General features: G+C 35.1%; 1 protein-coding gene and 1 non-coding gene across 3 annotated transcripts in view; one reads left to right on the forward strand and one right to left on the reverse strand.

Moving 5' to 3' along the window:
* Positions 1–24,258, reverse strand: part of LOC129453690 (uncharacterized) — a 91,992-nt gene that overhangs the window by 48,518 nt on the left and 19,216 nt on the right. The window lies entirely within an intron of this gene.
* On the forward strand, positions 5,004–16,143 carry cxcl12b (chemokine (C-X-C motif) ligand 12b (stromal cell-derived factor 1)). Its single transcript, XM_055218024.2, has 4 exons — positions 5,004–5,160; positions 7,647–7,764; positions 11,341–11,424; positions 15,014–16,143. Exons 1-4 carry the CDS (start codon positions 5,094–5,096, stop codon positions 15,042–15,044), a joined length of 300 nt encoding a protein of 99 aa, XP_055073999.1. The 5' UTR covers positions 5,004–5,093; the 3' UTR covers positions 15,045–16,143.

The raw sequence follows: 24,258 nt of genomic DNA on the forward strand, positions 1-24,258 counted from the left end.
CCTTTTGTGTGTTTCAATGAGTATTTCAGGAACAGATCTGAGCACTGTGGACCAGCATAAAATAAACCTCATGGTTTGTTTTGCCAAGATCGAGTGCCAAGACACACCTGCCTCCAGATCCTTATCGATGAATAAAGACAGATTGTAAGTAATTGAAGATCGAGTTGCATTTGTTGTAAATGTATATTGCTCTATGGTTCAGTATTTCTTTGCATATTTTGTGCATTATTTAGTATTAACTGTAATCACAAATTAATGAAAATAATCTGTGGTTAAAATGTTGAAATGTGAACCAAAATGTCCATCATCAAATACATTAACATTCACACTCAATGGAAATGAACACTGTAAAATCCAATGCAAATAATTAAACAGATGAGAGATGGAAAACTACTATATAAGCAAATGTACAGATTACACTGGATTATGTATTGGATGGATCTCTAAAGCCAGAGCATGTTATAATACAATCACACAAATGTAAAATAAATAAACGCAAGATGTGATTTATTTTCGGTGATGCATCATGCATTAGTCTTTGGTGTCTGTCAGCTCTTTTTTAGAACAAACGTTTCTCTGAAACACGAAACCCGGGGATGTGAGTTGTGCCCTTTACCCTTTAAAGTGATACAAGTTGCCGAGTTGTTGTTCGGGTCAGTCGTGATGTTTACTGATCTTTTCAACATCCTCTTACCCACTTGCACTTTAAAATGATCCAGGGCTGAGATCAACAATGTGAACGTTAGCATAGGACTTAAAAATAGCATTTGTTGCCTCAAAGCCACAAAAAACTTTTAAAAGTAGGAATACTTCAAATTTAAGGAAAATGTAGAGATCAAAAGGGATTATTGCTAACCATTTAAACGACAAGGCTTTTTTTGACTTGAAATATTGTTTGTTTTACGCACCGAACACCACTCCACTTACTTACTGTAGTATTAGGAAATGTTTATTGTAAGCCGTGAGATTTTTGGAAACTGCAGAAAGTAGTAGTCATTTATTTTATGTTTGGTTACATCTCCTCTCCACATCCACGTTATTTACACCTCCACCGACCGCTTGATAACGATCAACACCCTTTAAAGTTTATGGGCTGTTAAGGGGGCTCGATGTTGCCAGCACTCCCAGCGTGAGGGTCTGACTGCAGCCTATTAAAAGTCTAACACACTGACTTTGTCTTATAGGTACTTGGTTTTATGGGGACTTAAAATCTTCTTGGTCTGCGCTGCTGTTTGCTGGAACCCTGTTGGGCATTGTTGCAAAGGTCTGTTATTTAGCCGTATTGCACACTTGCATTGTTTTTAAAAGATGGTTTATTGTGAATGACATCAAATGCTGTTGTTTCAGACGTCTATTGATGATACTCAAAGACGGACAAGCCTGGTGAGATGCATATTAACTTGCTGTATTTTTACGAATCTGACTTGAAAGCTTGTATTTGACTGAAGATTTTTCAGCATTTATCAAATAGCGAAGTTGTCATCGATACCTGTTGAATAATTTGCTTATTAAATTTAAATGCTATCATGTTTATTATTGTAATTATGTGCTACACTCTCAAAAAAAAAAAAGTACAAAAGTGTCACTGAGACGGTAAAAAGGTATGTACCTAATCAGGGCCGGCGTCAAGGGGGGGGCATTCGCGGGCAGTGCCCCCCCAAACAGGTTGTTGTGCCCCCCCTACAAAGTTTTTTATTAATTTAATATATATCAAGAATAATTAAAATAAATTAAACATTGAATGTTTCATGACTTGTAATTTACTCAAATGAGGAAAATATAGTTGATATATGTTTTCTTTAATTAAAATAGACCAGTTTCTCTGATTGGATGTATTGCCGCGTCTCACCCGTCTTACGTCTTTAGCATATTTGTGACCTGATACTAGCAACGTGTTTTTTCGCGGCATTTTATGGATCGTGTAAAATATGGATATTAGAACATTTAGAACGAATCAGCACCGCCTGCTTCATCTGACTTCATGCAAACACAGACTGTCTCAAACTCAGAGATTAGAGGTCGAGGTGGAATTTACAAATCTACAGGACACTGTTTTAAGGAAGTTTCGTACACGCCGCCTTCAGCTATTTTAAAGGTAAGTTAGCGTTGTTTTAAATTACGTAAGCTTAAATGTGAAGTGTGGCTATAGACCGTTAACAGCATTACGACGTGATTATGGTAAAGCGGCTTTTTTCAAGCTGACGCGGTGTGCGCTGCGCTATGAAACCCATTCATTTCAATGGCTTGCGCCGCGCGAGGGCGGTTTGTTGTTGCGTCGAGCAAAGCGCAAGCGCAGCGGAGCTCAGCTTGCGCTCACGCTGTGGTCGAAGTTCAATAGTTTTGCGCATAGTTTGGGGTCTTTTGCACTTTATACGGGAAATGAGCTGACAGTCTGTACCAGTTGTATGAGTGTGTGCTTGCTGTATTTGTTGTTTTAATGTCTTGTTTTTGCAAGTTATTGTTGCTATTGCATGCCCCCCCGTTGGAAGCCAAATGCCCCCCTTTTAGTTATGGTCTGGCGCCGGCTCTGTACCTAATATGTACCATTTTGTGACGTACCAATATGCACCTTTTAGGTACTTTTTGAAAAGGTACTGCCCAAGTGACAACTTTTGTACCTCCCAGCAAGCAATGAGGGATTATCACCCTAATACGTAGTACTTCCGCTTTCAGCGATCTTTGTGCACGTCCACTTCCGGTGGATCGTAATGCCAGTTCTGCTGGTGCAGATTGAACAGAAAAGTTGTTGAGAAAGGTACGTCAAGGAATGATGGTGTTGTAGAAATGTAGTAATGTAAAAGTACAGATAATTTGTTGCAAAATGTTACGAAGTAAAAGTCAAAAGTATCCACTATAGATTATACTACAAATACTTGGAAAATTTACTTAAATACAGTAACGAAGTATTTGTACTCCGTTAACTTACATTCCACCACTGCCTAACAGGATGTCATGACGCTTTTCCATTGCGTAGTACCCCACAGTTTGGTTTGTGTCGGGTCGGGTCAGCTCACCTCACTTTGGCGTGGTTAGCTTTTCCATCGAGTTTAGGAACACGAGTGGGAGGGATTATAGTCGTGTCGTTATATTTGCGCTGCCTACTGCCGTGACATCATACTAGTGAGAGCGTTGTTGTACATTCCCTTACATTCCTTTATTTCTCAGTCCGTCACAAAATTAAAATTGACCACCACAAATAGATGTTCGCACGTGCCGTTTATCATTAACGTTACCTCTGTCTGACATGAAAGTTTCTGTTCAAACACCCGTGGGGTCAGTCAACGCGCACCGCTGAGCCTCTTTTAAGTTGCATTTAAGCATTAATGGGGACCTGTGCGTCGCGAATGTGCCACCACAAACTGCAAGTCTGGAAAAAAACAGTTTTGGTGTTCCTGACTCTGAACTTATAGCAGCAAAGCACAGATGACAACATGTTTACTCGAGACTGAAGGTAAAACTAATCTTTTACATTATAGCGATGACGCTGGTAGTGACGATTCTCTCAGACCAATCAGTTATCTACAGTGTTCATTCGCGTCACGTTTTGGTTTCAGCTCGGGTCGCCTGGAACCCGGACTGAGGTGGTACTAAAAAAAGTATCGGGTACTACGTATTGAACCCAGTGAAAAAGCCCCCAAAAGTAAGCTGACCCAACCCTAAACCTAAACCAAACCCAAACCGTGGGGTACTATGCAATGGAAAAACACCATTAGATACCTAACTGCGCCAGAAGAGGACATGCACAAAGTTAACAAGTCTTGCGCATGAAACCCGAAAGCGTTATAATTTCCCATAGGCATCATTTCACTGTCTAGGTTAACTATGGACCTGATATAGTCCAGCTACTTCTAGTCAAAATAAACTTAATTAAATTTGGTTACATGACATTTTTGCCAAAATAACTTGTAAGATGTTTTATATTTCATCATATACGTAAAGTCATTTTTATTTTTGGGGGTAGACGTTATTAGACGTTACATGTATTACATTTTCACTGACAGCCCAATTTTTCCCTTGTTTTAACCTACACTGCAAAAAATGATAAGAAAAAAATCTTAGTTTTTTTGTCTTGTTTTCAGTAAAAATATAAAAAATTCTTAAATTAAGATGCTTTTTCTTGATGAGCAAAACGACTCAAGTAAATAAGTCTAGTTTTTAGACCAAAAATGTCGGATTTGGGTGATTTTGTGCATAAAACAGGCGAAAGTATCTGCCAATGGGGTAAGCTAATTTTTCTTGAATTTAGTGTTTAAGAAAAATGTTCAGGATTTTTTTGCTTACCCCATTGGCAGATTTTTTCTTTTGCTTGTTTTGTGCACAAGATCACTTGCATTTGATTTTTGGGTCTAGGAACTGGACTTATTTTCTTGGGTCATTTTGGTCAACAAGAGAAAGCATCTTCATTTAAGAATGTTTAGATATTTTTACTGAAAACAAGACAAAAATACTAAGAAAATTATTACGTCTGGGATGTGTTTGTGCCTTTAGACGTCTTTTAAACGAACAACTGCTTGCTGTTTTTTTTGTATTTGCCTACAAAATAAGTTTAAAGCAAACTGTAGATTAAAATGTCTTAAACCTGATTTACTGAAAAAATACATTCAGTTTAGTGCAAAAGTTTGCTTGTTACTATATATAATGTAAACGACACACAAACAATCCTTAATAATAGGAAATCTGGGATATATCACTATATGTAAACCTACCGCCAGGAAAGAGCACGGCGCCTGTTAAGTCAAAGTCTTCCACCAGATAAACAGAGATGAAACAAACAACAACAAATCTAACCATTGAGATAACACCCTTCTCACATCCGAGAAAAAAAGATGGAGAGATATAGAGACATACAGTAGACGTCATTTATGAACTTTTTCACAAGACAACGGAGAAGGTGGCTGTGGGACAAGAGGATCCAACTCAACTCTCTCCCACTCACTCCACTTATCCTTCCTCCCGCCTCCTTCCTCCCCTCCTCCCGAGAAAGGGGGGTGTGTTTCCCTGTGGTCCCCAGTCTTAACACTTCGCGGAGAACTGAGACGCCACAATGAGCTCTGGAAACTAGCTGTGACAGACAAAAGCCACACATACTCCAAATGGATTGCAAAGTTCTGGCGATGGTGGCTCTTCTGACCGTGGCCATGTGGAGCCCTGAAACTGACGGTAAGTCATCTAACATCACCAGATTGACGGGGTTTGGAGATTATGATTAAATTACAAGATGGATAATTGGTCAGCAATTCATTTGAAAATCATTTATGTGCTCCTGTTGTTTAATTGGTAAGTTAGTGGAGCAAAAGTCGTAGGTTTGATCCAAGGGAACGCATATTGATAAAAATGTGTACTTTATATGTATATATATGAGAATAAAATAATAATATTACATTGAACATGTAAACATTTTTTATTTAGTGTAACTTGTGTCGGTCTTATTGCATGCAAGCCCTCATGTATTGCATGTTTGCTGCATAGTGAATGTTTAAGTAGTTAATGATCATTAAGAGGTTTCATTAATATCACAGCTGCTAAGTACCCTGCATAAATTTGCATACGTGCCTGCGTGTTAAATACTTGTCCTTACATGTTAGCCAGCCCGATTAAAAAGGGCACAAGCGAGATGTTTAACCAGCTGAACCTGGTGGGTCTGCACTGCAGCAGCTTTGTTGTTTCTAGAGAGAAATCCCTTCATTGCGTTTCAAAGGCTTCATGGTTTGCTCTCTTTTAATGGGTGTCTAATTAGGGTATAATAAGGAAAAAGTTTTGGAGCTGTTCACTTGTGCAGCGTTTAGTCAAGGCTTAATAGACAAGTATTTAGCATGACAAAGGTCACACAGACAGCGTAAAAAAAATCTAATTTCGGAGTTTGTCGTTCCTCATAACCTGCAACCAAGGAGATGCGAGAGGATTCGGAGAATGCTCTTCAGCAGGTTAATTTAATGCACGTATTCAGGACTAAACTCGAGTGCTTTGCTGCGATTGTTCAGTGTTTAATGTTGAGGACCCTCGGATTTTAAAGTAAAAAAGGTCTTGATGAAAAATGTGGCGAGTGAAAAGGCGAGAGTGCTCGCCGTGTGAACGCACGAGAGCTTGAATGTTGCGCTAATCTCTTTTTAATGATCTGGGTTTGTTAATGGACGCAGGTGATGGGACACTTTCAGCAGATGTGTTCAGATCGAGGGATCTTTTGTGTTATACACCATAATACAGCATTAATCTGCTTTGGTCATATGAATTAAAGTCAGAAATCAAATTTGGAAAAAATGTGATTTTGGTGCACTTTACAACTAAACCAAAAAGAAAATTTTTGTTGGGTATAATAAAATTATTGAATAATATAACACTGTATCAAGTAATTTTTTTCTCCTTAAATTTAAATAATTTCACCAATTTCCATAAGAGAATTAATTTTTAATGTTATAAATTGACAAATGTGACCCTGGACCACAAAACCAGTCATAAGGGTAGACTTTTTAGATACAACTATTTGAAAATCTTAAATCTGAGGGTGCACAAAATAAAAATATTGAGAAAATTGCCTTTAAAGTTGTCCAAATGAAGTCCTTGGCGACACATATTACTAATTATATATATATAATTTTATATTATTTACTTATTTACTTCCTAATGATTATTTCAATAATTTTGACCAATACAAATATGCTATGCTACAAATATACCCATGCCACTTATCACTGGTTTTGTGGTCCAGGGTCACAAATATGTATCCTACAAAAAAAATTGTATATACACTGTAAAAAATACTTTGCTGCCTTAAATATTTTCGTTGAATCAACTTGGATTTACAAGTCATTTCAACTTACTATTATTTATCTTGACAAGAGATGATTTGTTATAACTTATAAAATTAAGTTGACTTTTCTCAACTATATTTTATAAGTTGTGACAACTCATCTCTGTTGACATGACTTGTACATCTGAGTTGATTTAACAAAAAATTTTAAGGCAGCAAAGTATTAGGAGCACTAGTATATTGGATGGTCTAAAGCAGTGGTCTCCAACATGGTGCCCGCTCACTGGCACCAGGTTGCCCGCCAAAGCACATTCTATCAATAGCCCCAATTTATTTATTACATATATTTTATATTAGCTTGGCTTCTTTTATGTATGTTAACATTTTACACAATGATAAAATATATCAACAAGTAAAATAAAATATCAACAAATTAAACAAAAAGTTTTGAGAAGATGATATCAAAAAGTAGCCCTCCAAATTGTTTTATTCATTGTGGTAGCCCTAGCTCACAAAAAAGTTGGAGACCCCTGATCTACAGTGTTCCTAATATTAAATGATGAAAGTTTACATTTTTATTATTTAACATGGGGAACAATACTAATCAACATTTGAAGTGGATCAAAAAAAGTTGATCAAAGTTGTCCTAAGACAAGAATGGGTATTAGGGATTGGTTTTATGTACACTTTTATTAAAGGTTTTGATCCACTTCAAATGTTGACTAGTGTAATTTGTGCATGAACCATTTGTTTTGCTTTAAGGATATACAAAAAGTAGTCATTTGAAATATGCAAGTAGAAATAGATATATTTTGACAAAAGGTTAACTCAGTTTGAGATGCGCTGTCCATATTGCTTTGCATTAACTCGCACTGTTTTTGTTGTGACTGTATGACAGCCAAACCCATCAGTTTGGTGGAGAGATGCTGGTGCCGGTCCACTCTTAACACCGTCCCGCAGCGAAGCATTCGTGAGATTAAGTTCCTGCACACACCCAGCTGCCCCTTTCAAGTCATGTAAGTCAACCTTCTGGAGCTTTCAAACCCAAATGAGTACTGATCACGTATGTAAAGGCATTTTAAACGTTTCCTTTTTTTAAAGTAAATACTAAATTAGCTAAAAGGAAAAAATACTTTGCGGCCTTAAAATTTTTTGTTGAATCAACTTAGATTTACAAGTCATTTCAACTAACTATTATTTCTCTTGACTACAGATGAGTTGTTATAACTACAGGTGAGTTTTTAGTTTAATAAAATATACTTTAAGTCAACTTAAATTTTACACTGTAAGTTGTAACAGCTCATCTCTTTTCAAGATAAATAATAGTAAGTTGACATTACTTGTAAATCTGAGTTGATTTAACAAAAGCAGCAAAGTATTTTTTACAGTGTGGGCATAATATTAGTAAATTATTATGGCAGCTACTTAAGTTAAGCTTAAACTTTTGATACAGTTTGACTGATGCTTTTTATTTATTTATTTATTATGTTATTTCATGCAATGTAATACATTTTACCCGCTCTGGTGCTGTGGTGTTTTGCAACATTTATCTTTAGTACAACAAGATTTGTATATTTGAAATGAACCTAAACAAGATCAACACACTGTCCTATTCCCTTCATTCATAATAAAATCAACTGGCACCAGTAAAGATTTTTATCAGGTAGCATCTATATAACATATAAAATATAAAAACATTTTTTTATGCATACAATGAATGCAGATCTTTCCCATTTTATTTAATACATTTTTGTACATGCACATTCAAATGTTATTATTCTTGTAATAAATAAACCATACCAAACCTAACTTCATTATGTTACACAAATGAAACTCATTATAAAGGGTTGGAAAATCACTTCGATTCACATTTTCAAGTGTGAAAGTGAGAAGCCGGTTTCAAGTTTTGATAGGTGTGGGAAAACAGCGATGTGTTTGATTCTTGACTATCAGAAAAGACAAACACGAAGTGAATTTGTCCATGACAAGTGATGCAATAATTGTTAAGGGTCGTGTTTCGGGCGACCTTGTCTTTCTCCTTTCGACCAGCATTTGGAATTATTTTACCGGTCTGGAATGTATTAAACCAAACCATTTGTACTCCCGTCGGGCACCAGAAAGCCAAATCGCTGGAGGGAGATCAAGGTTATGGAGGTTACAGGGGTTAGCGTGTAGCAAAGGGTCATTTCGGGAACAAACTTTGGCCGGAGGAAATCACCTTTAATCTGCCATCTTCGACACGTCTTGTTTAGGAATCTATTCGGATTCATCGGGCTAGATGAAAGACAGACCTTTCCCCCCTCACACACACACACACAAGCATCACTAAGTTTGTTGTTAGCATTAGCTAGCTGTGAGGTAATTACTACCTGCTGGCTCGGTCCCAGAACACCGACTAGCTCGTTTAGACTAGCTATAGATTAGCTCAGAGCCCATTAAGCCACAAACAAACAAACAACTAAAACAAATAGATTAACTCTCGAAATAAACTTGATTGAAGACATCCCACTAAAAAACAAACAGGAATTGCATTACGGTTTCGTTTAGTTTGCCGATCTGGAAGTTGATTGTGAGGATCCGTGTGGAGATTTGGGGTTAAGCAGATCTTTTATCTGACCTGACAGGCTCCATTTGTATAGACAGATTGGGACAGACGTGTGTGAGGTGTAAGCAATACGAATAGGAGCCATTTGAGGGGCAACATGAGCTGCTAACTTTCTAACGTAACCTTTTGGCACAGAGGTGTGAAGTCTGGGTGTCAGTTGTGTGGTTTTACCCACATGTAGGTGAATAAGGGGATTTTCCTTGCTGTGTGAAGGCATACAAGATGTTAAACGCATCAATACCATTTCTGCTTGAAGGTATTTCAGATGTTTGACCATCTATTTGCAATTAACTGAAAAAAATATCTCACATCAAAAGCTGTTTTCTTTGCCAGTATGCTGATAATAATCTTGTATTTGCTAAAGGATCACTGTGAAAATGCTGGGTTGTTTCAACCCATGGATGGTAAAATGGCCAACAATAGTTGGATTAAAAATCCATATTCGGGTTAAAACCACCTAAACTTTTTGCATAGGTTAATTTAAACGCAATGGTTGGCTTTGTCCATATTTTAGCCAACCATTTGGTTGAAACAATGCGCCATTTTTACAGTCATTGATTTAATTTGTCTGGTTAATACACTTTAAAAAGTGAAAGGTTGGATCAACTTAAAATCTTACTTCAATTTGTAACACTTCTTTCAACTTAAAAATTTTCAATTAAAGTGAAACTAAAGTAATATATTTTAAAGGATTAGTCCATTTTCTTAAAAAAATCCAGATAATTTGCTCACCATCATGTCATCCAGGGTGTTGATGTCTTTCTTTGTTAAGTCGAGAAGAAATTATGTTTTTTGATATAATCATTCTAGGATTCTTCTCATTTTAATGGACCCCAAAACTTAGCAGTTTTGATGCAGTTTAAAGTTGCAGTTTTAAAGGACTCTAGACAATCTCAGGGAGTCATGCGGGTCTTGTCTGGCGAAGCGATTGTCATTTTTGGCAAGAAAAGTGGAAAATGTGCACTTTTGAACCACAGCTTCTCGTCTTCCTCCGGTCCTGTGACGCGCCAGCACGACCTCACGTAATACGGCATCACATTAAGAGGTCACGGATGACGAATGCGAAACTATGCCCCAGTGTTTACAAGTGTGGAGAAAGAAGACGTTCTGACGTTGTTGTATGTCGAATGATACTAATTAATGTCTTTGTGTCAGTTTATCGTTTAAAATGGGTTTCATATATGTAACACGTGACCTTTCGACGTCATTACGCAATTACGTGAAGTCGCTGCTGGTGCTTCACAGGACCGAAGATAGACGAGAAGTTGTGGTTTAAAAGTGCATATTTTTTATTTTTCTTGCCAAAAATGATTATCGATTAGCTAGATAAGACCCTTATGCCTCGTTTGGGATTTTTTAGAGTCCTTTGAAACTGCAATTTTGAACTGCATTGAAACTGTTGGGTGTTGGGGTCCATTCAAGTCCATTAAAATGAGAAAAATCCTGGAATGTTTTCCTCAAGGGGCATAATTTCTTCTCGACTGAACGGGGAAGGACATCAACATTTTGGATGGCATGGTGGTGAGTGGATTATCTGGATTTTTTTTTTTTTAAGAAAGTGGACTAATCCTTTAAGTTGATCCAACTTCCCACTTTTTAATACAAGAATTAAACTTATTATATAGTTTGAGAAGCATTTTTTATTTTGATACACAAATAGTTAACTGTGGCAAGCAATTTTTCATGCATTTTATTTAATTTTATGCACATGCTCAGTGCTGAGACTTCAGAGTCTTCATCCCAAATTCTGAACTCCCAGACAACACGACATTGTTCCTAAGATCCCTTTCTAATTCATCTGTGTTATCTGATAAAGTGAAATGACTCTTGGCGGTAGAATAGAAAGGAGGGGGTTGAAATCAACTCCGTGAAGGACAGCTGATATGATCTGATTAAACACACTGTAGAACCGCAGGGGTAGAAAGGTGCACTCTCTCTTATTCTGTGGTCCGAAACAAATCCCTTCTCCTCTCTCTCTCATTACCAGTGCCAAGCTGAAGAACAACAGAGAGGTCTGCATCAATCCCAAGACCAAATGGCTGCAGCAGTATCTAAAGAATGCCATTAACAAGTAAGAAGAAACTCTTTTTTAAGACAAGCAAAGACAGCGGGGGGGTTCTGACAAGCACTGAATAAAATACGGATAGAGTTAAAAAAGTTCTTATGTAAAGCATTTTTAAGCATCACATTTGAAACTTTAGTTACACTGATATGTGCAATGTCAACAAATAAACAAGATTAACAATTAGTCATACTTACAAATATTAATTAGATGAAGTTGTTTTTTATCAAATGTAAAATAAATGTAAAAAAATTATATTTTCGTGTGCATCACTTGTCTTGTCAAAATAAGTGCCAAAACCGTTTACACTGAAAAAAATTATTCATTGAATTTAATCAATTTTTTTAAGGTAAGTGGTTGCAATCAATTTATTTAAGCTACATTTAAACAAAAAAGATTAGTAAAGTAAAATAAAATATAAAACTTTTGTTTAAATCTAGCTTAAAGGAGCATTTCACCCGTAGAAACATTAATTTTTATTGAAAGTGTGTCATATTTGTAGTCGAAAGTAACATACATTTAGAATTTGGTGCCTATTTGACCGAGAAAAGGAGTGTTTGTAGTCTAACCTCCTCAACAAAGATATTGGACTTCCTTCTTTCAATGATGCAAAATGATGATTTTTACATCATTGAAAGAAGGAAGTGCAACACTGAAATCTGTATTTCTCCTGTCTCAGCGAAAACTGAGAAAAGGATGCATGACCATTTAAAAACATGACTGGGGTTCTAATTATACAAAGATTAATGCAAATGGGTGAAGTGTCCCTTTAAATAAATTGATTGCAACCACTTACCCCAAAAAAATTGATTAAATTCAATGAATAACTTCTTCAGTGTATGATAAAAGAGACGATCACATTCACAAAATACACGCAAGACACTCCCTTAACACTAAACTCTGATTACACATGAGATTATGCGAGTATCTGGCAAACGCGAGCGTCTCTTTTATTATAAACCCTTTATACGCATCTGCAGCAGGTACTTATTTTGACAAGACACGTGATGCACATAGGTTCACTCGAAACGCCAAACACGTATTTTGAAATTACGAACAACACACATGACGGGCTACATACATGTTGTGACGAACTTCGCATCGTGCACCCTCGAAAAAAGAAGTCACCGGCCGCCACTGAACTAAGTTACAACAAAACCAATTGAACATACAGTATAATTACATTAAATATTAGCGGCTATTTCAACCTACACTGAAAAAATTATTAATTGAATTTAATTAATTTTTTTAAGATAAGTGGTTGCAATCAATTTATTTAAGCTACATTTAAACAAAAAAGATTAGTAAAGTAAAATAAAATATAAAACTTTTGTTTAAATGTAGCTTAAATAAATTGATTGCAACCACTTACCTTAAAAAAAATAAAAAAAATATTTTTTTTCAGTGTATAGTGTTTTATAAAATGCATTTTTGTTGCTATTTAAAGGATAAACAATTTATTCAAATGCAAAATAAGCTTTTTTTTAAATCTTGAATGGAATTTACAGTTGTAGTCCATGACATCTAAATGACCTCAAGTATGTTATTGGATAATATTTAGGGTTACATTGTTAAATTGCACATTTAGCTAAATTTGGATAATTAGGCTGTATACCATTAAGCCTTTAGCATATAAGCCGTGTTTTCTAATGACACTAAACCTATAGAAAATATGAAGTGCAGGCGCACAGCAGAGAAGTTTACAGAGCTGTAATCGGCCCCCTATTGTGCCATACAGCCCAAATGAGCCACACCATTAAAACATAAACAGAAGAAAAAATCCCTTCGACTGGATGATCATTATCACGTCTGGTGCTTGCTGACAGCTCTCTAAACGGCTCCCATGAAAAATATGTGAAAGCCAAATACCAAACAATACCAAAGCCAAACACGTACTGAATTCTTGCCATGCATATAACAGAACGGTTAGAAAAAAACTTAAAGGGGACATTTCACAAGACTTTAAAACGTCAAATAAATCTTTGGTGTCCTCAGAGTACGTATGTGAAGTTCTAGCTCAAAATATCATATAGATAATTTATTATAACATGTTAAAATTGCCACTTTGTAGGTGTGAGCAAAATGTGCCGTTTTGGGGCGTGTTCTTTTAAATGCAAATTAGTTGATCTCCACACTAAATGGCAGTGCTGTGGTTTGATAGTGCAGATTAAGGGGCGGTATTATCCCCTTCTGACATCACAAGGGGAGCCAAATTTCAATTACCTATTTTTTTAACGTTTGCAGAGAATGGTTTGCCAAAACTAAGGTTGATAGAAGCACTGGGGACCCAATTATAGCACCTAAACATGGAAAAAGTCAGATTTTCATGATATGTCCCCTCTAAGGGACAGTTTTCCTGACAGAGTTTAGTTTCGTCCAGGTCTAGGCCTTAGTTATAGTAGGCCATTTTGGTGCGGATTCCCGGACAGGTAATATCCTAGTCCCAGACTAAAATGAATGTTTGAGTTGCATTAATTAAAAAACACCTTGCATTGACATATATCAGTGCCATTGTTTTGTCTCAAGATGCGCACCAGAATTGTTTTTGTAAGGTTTGTTTGTAAAAACTACTTATAAGTCCTACTATAACTAAAGCCTCCTGTGTCAGCGTGGGTTTACTCCGGGTACACCGGTTTCCTCCAACAGGCCAAAAGCATGCAAGTTAAGTAAATTGGAGATACCAAATTGCCCCTACCTGTGCATGGATTAACTTGTGTGGATCAACTTGTGTATGGATTGACCAGTTTCGCCATGAACACAGCCATAGATGCTGGAATGGCGTGAAAAATAAGGGATAACTAAAAGGATAACTAAAGCCTAGTAATCTAAACCGCCACTTTACTGATGTGCATATTGAGACAAAACAATAGTACAATATATTTTAAGATATGTCAGTGCAAGCTGTTTGCAGTTAAAACTAGAGTTAGACCGATTAATCGGTCTTGCTGATTAATCGGCACCGATAGTTCATTGGTGGAACAATCGGCTATCAGCAAAAAATCTATTTTCCAAGTGCGTCCGTTGCTTCATATCATTATGAAGTAATTAATTTGCTGAATTTATGCTGCATTAGCAGAGAAACAACATAAAAAACAATTTTTATTTTAACAATTTTATTTATACAATTATTTAATTTAGCACATTTTCGTGGTTAGTACTGTTGTTTTATTACTTTTGTAATACATTTCAGCACTATTTCACTTTAAGTGTTATGTTTGTTTTTTATCCACATTCCATTTTAAAAACTATCGGTCGATTAATCGGTTATCGGCAAGCAGAGACCAACTCACTTATCGATATCGGTAAAATCCACTATCGGTCTACCTCTAGTTAATACTGTTAAGACATGCATTTTAGTTGGGGACTAGACTTAAGCCCTGTCCGGGAAACCGGCCGTAATTAACAGATTGAAATGTAAGCTATTATTAACTGAAAATACTTAAATTTGCAACGTAAAGGCGCATTTTAAACTTTTAAAATGTAATATTTTTTGGATTATTTTAAATATTTACAGATATAAAAAGTTTACATTATTTGTTTTTTAAATGCTTATTACTAAAAATGTGACTGACAAATACTCATATTCCTTCTTTTTCAGAATAAAGAAGTCAAAGAAAGGTGAAGAGTAAACAAATAAAGAGATGAAGAGAGAACCAGCGTGAATCTAATCTCCAAAGAGACACATGAAATTCGTCCGCTCTCTCTCTCTCTCAGAGCTCTCTTCCTCTTTCTGGACTGCTTGCACAAACAGCACTTCACCTGATCCTGCCTCTCGCACCCGAGCAGCTCACCAAAACACAGCCAATCACCTTCATTCTGCCGCACTGATACCGTTAGCTGTGATTATATTAAGCTGCGTGTGTGAACGGACCGAATGTATTTTTTTGTGTAAACGGGCGTAATACAGCACGTTCGAGAGATATTTACAGGTTTTTAGCTACTTAAAGGTCGGTAATATGAGAGTTTGTGGATTTGTGTCATAGCCGTGAGGGAATTAGTTAAGATGGTTTATGAAGGAAAAAAGTATGTGGAAATGTAAAAAACCCTGTTTAAGCTCACATTTATTTCACTATTTTAGACTATGTCCTACTATGTATCTCTATCCCACAATCACAGTCTTCCTCTCTTCTACCTGTGTGTAAATTCGAAGGAATGCCAGACACTGAATTTGAAAATATATGCATATATACTGTATGTATAAACCAGGTATTGATAATGCAGTCACGCCATGGCAGCTTAAAACTTCTGCTCATATCAAGCAACATTTCAGGACTCAGGCCTTGTGTGACATTTACATCAAGGATTTTTACTTTTAAGTGCCCTTGTTGTAGGTCACGCCGCTTGTGATGGGATCAAACATGAACATTAATGTTTCATGTAAATATTCTCCAGCACTACACGGCTGTCGGTGAACAAAGGTTGAACGGGGACCAAAACTGAACCACAAAAATGCAAGCGTTTTGTAGATTAAATTAATATTAATATGTATTTTGAATATATCATCTTGTGTTTTAGTCACGGCATTAAGGGACATGACTGTGATTTTTGTGAAATTAACTTGTTTAGCTAACAAACTTTATTTCCGTTCTTAACGTTTTGACTCAAATGCCCGAATGCTGTTACTTTGTTTGAGCCACTTTAAAAATGTAAGAAGTTTCTAATGTAATGATTTATTTTTGTATTTTGTATTGTTCAATACAAATAAAAACACAATACAGTATAAACAAAGTTGTATGGAGTGCTGCATCTTTCTACAACAAAAGTAAAAGGAATTAAACTGTTGACGTTTATAAAAAACTAACTGATAAACATTTTAATGGCAGATGTTTGAATGTTACTATATCAACCCGTTCACTGCAAAAAATCTTACTTCGTATTGTTGTCTTGTATTCACTTCAAAAAATTATTTTCAAGAAAGAATTCTTGGTATTTTTGTCTTGTTTTTACTGAAGACATCAAAAAATTCTTAGATTAAGATGTTTTTCTTGATGAGCAAAACGACGCAAGAAAATAAGTCTAGTTTTTAGGCAAAAAAATCTGACAAAGGGGTAAGCTAATTTTTCTTGAATTTTTCTTGAATTTATTGTTTAAGCAAAACGTTCAAGATTTTCTTGCTTACCCCATTGGCCGATTTTTTTTGCTTGTTTTATGCACAAAATCACTTAAATTTGATATTTATAGTCTAAAAACTAGATGTATTTTGTTGTGTCGTTTTGCTTATCAACAAAAAGCATCTTAACTTAAGAATTTTTAGATATTTTAACTGAAAACAAGACAAAAATACTAAGATTTTTTTTCTTGAAAATCATTTTTTGCAGTGCAGTACAAATATCTAAACTTTCTTAAATCAAGATGCATTTTCTTGATGAGCAAAATGACCTAAAAAAATGTAGTTTTTAGACAAAAAAAAAAAATATATATATATATATATATATATATGTATATATATATATATGTATATATGTATATATATATATATATGTATATATATATGTATATATGTATATATATATATATATATATATATGTATATATGTATATATATATATATATATATATATATATATATATATTTATATATATATGTGTATATATATATATATATATATATGTATGTATATGTATATATGTATATATATATATATATATATATATATATATATATATATATATATATATGTATATATATATATATATATGTATATATATATATATATATATATATATATATATATATATATATATATATATATATATATATATTTAAATGAACTTGTGCAAAAATGTCTGCCAATGGGGGGTGAGAAAAAAAGAAATTAAAAAAATGCATCTTAATTTAAGAATTTTTAGACATTTGTACTGAAAACAACACAAAAATACTAAATAAGAAAGTAATTTTTGCAGTGTTGTGGTGTGAGGTTTATTACAACCACAGTAATGCAAAAATGTGTGAAGAGCTACTACACTAAAAAAATCTGTAAAAATAAGACACAGTGTACTGTAATAACATAAGGTCATTTTCCATATTGGTTTTTATAGCATTTTACCTATATTTTAACAGAAATGTTCATAAAATTAATTAGATAACGTCCTGGCACACAGTTATATTTTTCATTTTTTCCACAACAGCGTACACATTTTAATAATGATTTCAGTTGAATAAAAATGTGAATGTTTTTATAAGATAAAAAAATTTAGATTTATATTTAAGTAAGAAAAGTGAGTATTAATTTCTTGCAAAAAAGTGCTACATGTGCTTTTCATCAAGTCTTTCCAATAAGGATTTGACAGATGTTTCCTTAGTTTTCTCTGACTTTTTATTGTAAAATTGAGTCTTATTAAAAAAGGCCCCAGTGTAAATGTTGCCTTTAGGTCAATAGGGCTAGACCCAGACGTCTACACACGTAAACTGGCACCATACACGCTTAAATTTAGGTTTTAGGTCTTTGTGGAGGTAATTTGGGAAAACACAACACATCTAATGCACTGCAATTAATAAAAGCATTTTCTTGACATTTTAATATGAAATAGTGGGATGCTGAAAATGTGAATAATAAATTGGTGTCTTTATGTAGCTTACAATGTATTAATATTCATACAACCATCAATCAGTTCATACTCCAATAAATATATAAAAACAAACAATTTCCATCTGTGGGAGACTTATACCAAAGGTGGTTTAGTTTAACATCAATGTTGATTTTTGTCAATCAGAGAACACTCTCAACCCTTCACACAAATCCCAAATGGGTCACAGTCTGGAATTAGAGTGATGAAATTGATACAGTATGTATTTACTGTAATGTCACTTGTCATTTTCACTCTTTTAAGCAAACACAGTTAGACATCTGACCTCAAGGGTACAGTAGACAGCATAAAACCCTGAAATCATTTTAACACCTGAGTGCATTATATCATTAGTGAAGGTTCAATTCAAGTTTACCCCACCAGGGAAAGCCTGTATATGTAGATCTGTCATTTATTATATTGAAAGCAAAGAAGAAATATAAGATACCGAGCCTAAATTGATTTCTCATCTGATCAGGCTTTCGTATTGAGAAGAGGAAGAACTTATTATAAAATATTCATATGAAAGAGTTCAAACTGTGCTTTTAAAAGAAATTGTAGTTTATAGAAAAAGTAATCAGTAAAGAATCGATTAATGATTTATATAACATAAATTACATTATATGCTGGTTGATGAACTGCAGGCCTATTACGCTTTTATATAGTGACTATACACTGCAAAAAAATTATTTAAGAAAATAAATTCTTAGTATTTTTGTCTTGTTTTCAGAGAAAATATATAAAAATTCTTAAATTAAGATGCTTTTTCTAGATGAGCAAAAACGACCCAAGAAAATAAGTCTAGTTTTTAGACCAAAAATATCAAATTTAAGTGATTTTGTGCATTAAACAAGCAAAAAAAAAAAATCTGCCAATGGAGTAAGAAAAGAAAATCTTGAACATTTTTCTTAAACACTAAATTAAAAAATTTGCTTACCCCAGTGGCAGATTTTTTTGCTTGTTTATGCACAAAATCACTTAAAGGAATATTCAATTTTCTTAAAAGAAAAATCCAGAAAATTTACTCACCACCATGTCATCCAAAATGTTGATGTCTTTCTTTGTTCAGTCGAGAACAAATTATGTTTTTTGAGGAAAACATTGCAGGATTTTTCTCATTTTAATGGACTTTGATGGACACCAACACTTGACACTTAACTAAACACGTGGCAGTTTTTTTCAACTGAGTTTCAAAGGACTATAAAAAATCCCAAACGAGGCATTAGGGTCTTATCTAGCGAAACGATTGTCATTTTTGACAAGAAAAATAAAAAATATGCATTTTTAAACGACAACTTTTGGTCTAGATCCGGTCCAGCACGACCTAACGTAAATGCGTAGTGACGTAGGGAGGTCACGTGTTACATATATAAAATGCACATTTGCGGACCATTTTAAACAATAAACTGCCACAAAGACATTAATTAGTATCATTCCACATACAACAACGTCGGAACGGTCCTTTTCAACACACTTGTAAACACTGGGGCGGAGTTTCGCGTTCGTCTTCTGTGACCTCTTGACGTCATGACGTATAGGGCTTATTCGATCTACGTCATCAATGTTCGCGGCGGCCATATTGTTGACATAAAACTGTCAGTCTGTCAATTGACAAGCGAGGCAGTGTGGGTATTATGCATGGTATTATCGGTGTAATTTTTTTTTAAACCGCGCGATGGTGTGTGGTGTAATACATGGATGTTCTAACAACAGCAAAAAGACCCCGGAATTACTTTTTATGCGATACCGACTGTCAGAAACATGAAAGGAGAGGAGTTGAACCAGCGCAGGAGAGACTCCCAACAGCAAAGTCTGTCCCCATCATTTTACCCCAGGTAACGTTAGGGATATATGCTCACAGCAAAGTCTGTCCCCATAATTTGATCACATATGGTTAGCTGTAAGCAGTGGCTGAAACTGCTCTTTCAAATAAGCTGCCATAAATTGAGAGTGTTATTAAATTAGTATGAATAACTATATGAACATAATAATAGGTCTGGCATTGATACTAGGTAGGTAATTAAGTGCCGTTCACATAGTTTTGAAAATCGCTTTATATTAAACAGAATAGCGGAGCTCACACCAAAACTATAACGATACAGATACAATGAACGACATCATTGGGATCACTTTCTGAGCGATTTTCCCACCTGATGAAGGATAAACCATTGATAGCATTAAAATCTATTTGAACTTCAAGTGCACGAGCACTTAAAATGACAGTGAAGCTCATTGCTGAGGTCTATAACACAAGATTACCTCCAGTTGCTGTGAAAATTGACTACGTAATGCTTTTTAATCTATTACATTAACTAACTGTTATGCCAAAAGGTAAGAGATTACACAAACTATTAGATTCACTGTTTAGAGTTACTCGAAACCAGAGATGTATAGTAACGAAGTAGAACTACTTCACTACTGTACTTAAGTACTAAAAGACAGTATCTGTACTTTACTGAAGTATTATTTTTTTCTCCTACTTCCACTTTTACTTCAGTACATATTTTCGATGAGTTTAATACTTTTACTCCGATACATTTTTTATGTGCTGCATAGTTACTCGTTACATTCAAATGTTACGAATCATTCCAAACCCACATTATCACTGCCGGAGCGGTGATACACATTAAACACACACACGGTGGTCTAAACCAATCGGAGAAAGTGAAGGGCGGACCCCTCCCTCCCTCTTACTCACAAATATGAGCCGGGGTTGTGGACAAATGTGAAGCGAAGAGAGAACCAAAGTGCGCGAGAAAGACCGAGAGAGAGAGAGAGAGAGAGAGACAGAGAGAAAGAGAGAGAGAATGCGCGAGAAAGGGCGAGTGTGCGTGAAAGAAGGAAACCTAAATTCATTGAAACACCTTGTACCTTTACCTATTACCATTATATCGACTAATATTTCATTAATTCTGAATTCTCTATCACCAGATCAGTTAAATTAATCTGAATTATCTGAACATTCATGTCCTTGTACTCCTGCTACAGCCAAAGGAATTGTGAGTGTCCTTTAGCTTAAACATTTGAAATAATATAAACAATATTATATTCAAACTTTTGACTGTTTTCTTAAATAACTACATTACACAATACTTGTACTTTTACTTTCAGTACTTGAGTAGTATATTTTAAAATAAACTACTTGCAATACTTAAGTACAAAACATGTTTAATACTTTAGTACTTCCACTTAAGTGCTGTGCCTAAAGAGCACTTCAACTTCTACTCAAGTCACTTTTTTGATAGAGCACTTGTACTTTTACTCAAGTCTAGGTCCCTAGTACTTTATACATCTCTGCTCGAAACGCAGCGTGTTGAGGACATCTGCAAAAGTTTTTATTACAAGCAATATTAAAGGCAAGTGATTTGCGCGAGTGCTGTGAGCGAATTAGCATAAACGTATTGTTTGGTGATGTGGACGATGATATAGTTATCGTTATAGTTATAATGTGAACGGCGCATCAGTGCTTGTATGATGAATGCAGATACTGTATGAACGATATAGTTATAAATATCCGGATAAGTTACGGCTGGCAATAAGGACGGATCTTTACTTAAGGCTATTGGGTCTATTTGATATTGTTCCACAATAATGAAGCTCATCTTCTCTTAATACAGACGAGATTGAGCCATTAGACTACTGCTCCCCTCGACTCAAATCTATGTGCGGCTAGGGGCAGGACAGATGTCATGTCAACAAGATGGCCGCGGCTAGCGACTTCCGGTGTTTGCGAATAAGCCCTATTGCGTGAGGTCACGCTGACGCTTTCAGGACCGGATCTAGACGAGAAATTGTGTTTTAAAAGTGTATATTTGTTATTTTTATTGTCAAAAATGACAATCGTTTCGCTAGATAAGACCCTAATGCCTCGTTTGGGATCCTTTATAATCCTTTGAAACTCCGTTGAAAGTTAGTTAAGTGTTAAGTGTTGGTGTCCATTAAAGTCCATTAAAATTAGAAAAATCCTGCAATGTTTTCCTCAAAAAACGTAATTTCTTCTGGACTGAACAAAGGAAGACATCAACAATTTGGATGAAATGGTGGTGAGTAAATTATCTGGATTTTTCTTTTAAGAAAATTGACTATTCCTTTAAATTTGATATATTTGGCCTAAAAACTAGACTTTTTTCTTGGGTCGTTTTGGCCATCATCTTATTTTAAAAAAAAATTTGATATTTTTGCTGAAAACAAGACAAAAATTTTTCTTGAAAATAATTTCTTGCAATGTATAACTGACCTACACTGCAAAAAATTACTCTCTTACTTAGTATTTTGTCTTGTTTTCAGTAAAAATATCTAAAAGTTCTTAAATTAAGATGTATTTTCTTGATGAGTAAAACGACCTAAGACAATAAGTATAGTTTTTAGACCAAAAATATAGAATTTAAGCGAATTTGTGCTAAAAACAAGCAAATGGAATAAGAAAAATGTTCTTCAACTAAATGTTTATAAAAAAAGTAAACTTATTTCAAGAAAAAAAATCTTATTACATTGGCAATATTTTTTGCTTGTTTTAAGCACAAATTCACCTAAATTTTATATTTTTGGTCTAAAAACTAGACTTATTTTCTTGGGTCGTTTTGCTCATCAAGAAAAAGCATCTTAATTTAAGAATTTATAGATATTTTTACTGAAAACAAGACAAAAATACTAAGAAAATTTTTCTTGAAAATCATTTTTGCACTGCAGAGTCCACAGCAATCCATTTTCAAGACCTGATGTCTGCAATCCTGTGTTTCATGTGTGCCCTTTTTAATTGTTGCTCTATGTATACACCTTTATCAGATGAAGATTTTTCCCTGGCATTTGCCTGCTTCTCAATTCAAAAATCCCTTTATACAAAATTTCTGTATGGGTAAGATTGTAAGAAAAATACTTTAAGAACTAAGTAGCCAAATTAATTTGTTAAATTGACAACCCTAATAACCTAGAGGCACACTGAATTATAACATAAGCTAGCAATAACAATAAATGAAAGCGACATCATGCTTTAAGTAAGTACTCAAACCACAACCATCTGAGTGGTTTTAGTCTTAGGATATAAATAAGGAGCCACATACCAAAATCAACCCCCAGACCTCCTCTTCTCCCCAACCAGATGTTCATTACCGTAACACATTTGATGTTCTAGACACTTATGTAGTGCAGTATACTGTGAACTGTGTATACTGTGATAAAGTAATCATTCCACCTTATGGCTCCATGACCATCGTACATTCAAACCATCTCAGCACACGGCCATCAAATTCAGATCAAATCAGCAGAGAAAATAAATCTAACAAAGCGGGACAGCGCTGGTTAATGTTATCCTGTCTCTGGAGAGCTGGAGTGATCCAGTGAGGTTCAGTCTTGTTTAACTGTAGAGATTTGAACAGCATAATCTAGGAAGTTTCATACTTCAGCGCTAATGAGAACCACACGGCCCATAAGCCGCCTCTGCTGTGGCTCTCTTTTGGGCGAACGAGGCCATCACGCAGTAGGATGGACAGGTACTGGAGCTCAAATCACACAGTAATTTGTCACGTCCTTCCTCAATGTGGGAGAGACTGCACGACATCGAGGAAAATGTATAACAAGAGCCGCTTCCTCAAACACAATACCGTTTCCTTCAGGACTATGCATTCAATCACCAAATAAATGAGGTCTTTTCTATACTGCTTATAGGAAGTTTTTGAGGTTCTGCTTATTGTTATCAGCAGAGTGCAATAAAAAAAAGTTGGTTACAAATATTTGAAAAAAAAAACAGTCCTGGAAAATTTTGAGCGATCTTGGTGTTCATACTAATATCTCAAACTTTGGATTGCTGACTTTAGCTTTTTAGTACTTCTAAGTATAGGGTGCAAAGTTGTTGAGATCTTTTCTGAAACACAACAGGAGACAACTTACTGGGATTGTTTTAGGCGAAAAATCTGTAAAGCAGGAACACATGGGTGACTTAATCATAAGGGCAATTGGGCAAGTGCCCACGGGCACCAAGATCTTAGGGGCACCAACTGAAACCAGCAAAATAAAATGTTATTTTTTATAAAATTACGAAGGCACTTGTTCTTTAGGGGTGGATCACATAGAAAACGCGGTTTTAACGTATAAAATATATATATATAATTTACAGAAGTGCGCTGCGTTTTTTATGTTGCTAGGCAACCACGAAATTAGACGAAATCAGGAGCGCATAAACAGTGCACAAAACGCTCACTGCCCATATAAAACAATTGGAAAAAAGGTGCCTCTCACTGCTCTTAATGCATTCTGTATGATCGACAACAATGACACAAA

The sequence above is a fragment of the Misgurnus anguillicaudatus genome, chromosome 23 (assembly GCF_027580225.2).
Source record: "Misgurnus anguillicaudatus chromosome 23, ASM2758022v2, whole genome shotgun sequence".
Taxonomy (NCBI): Eukaryota; Metazoa; Chordata; class Actinopteri; order Cypriniformes; family Cobitidae; genus Misgurnus; species Misgurnus anguillicaudatus.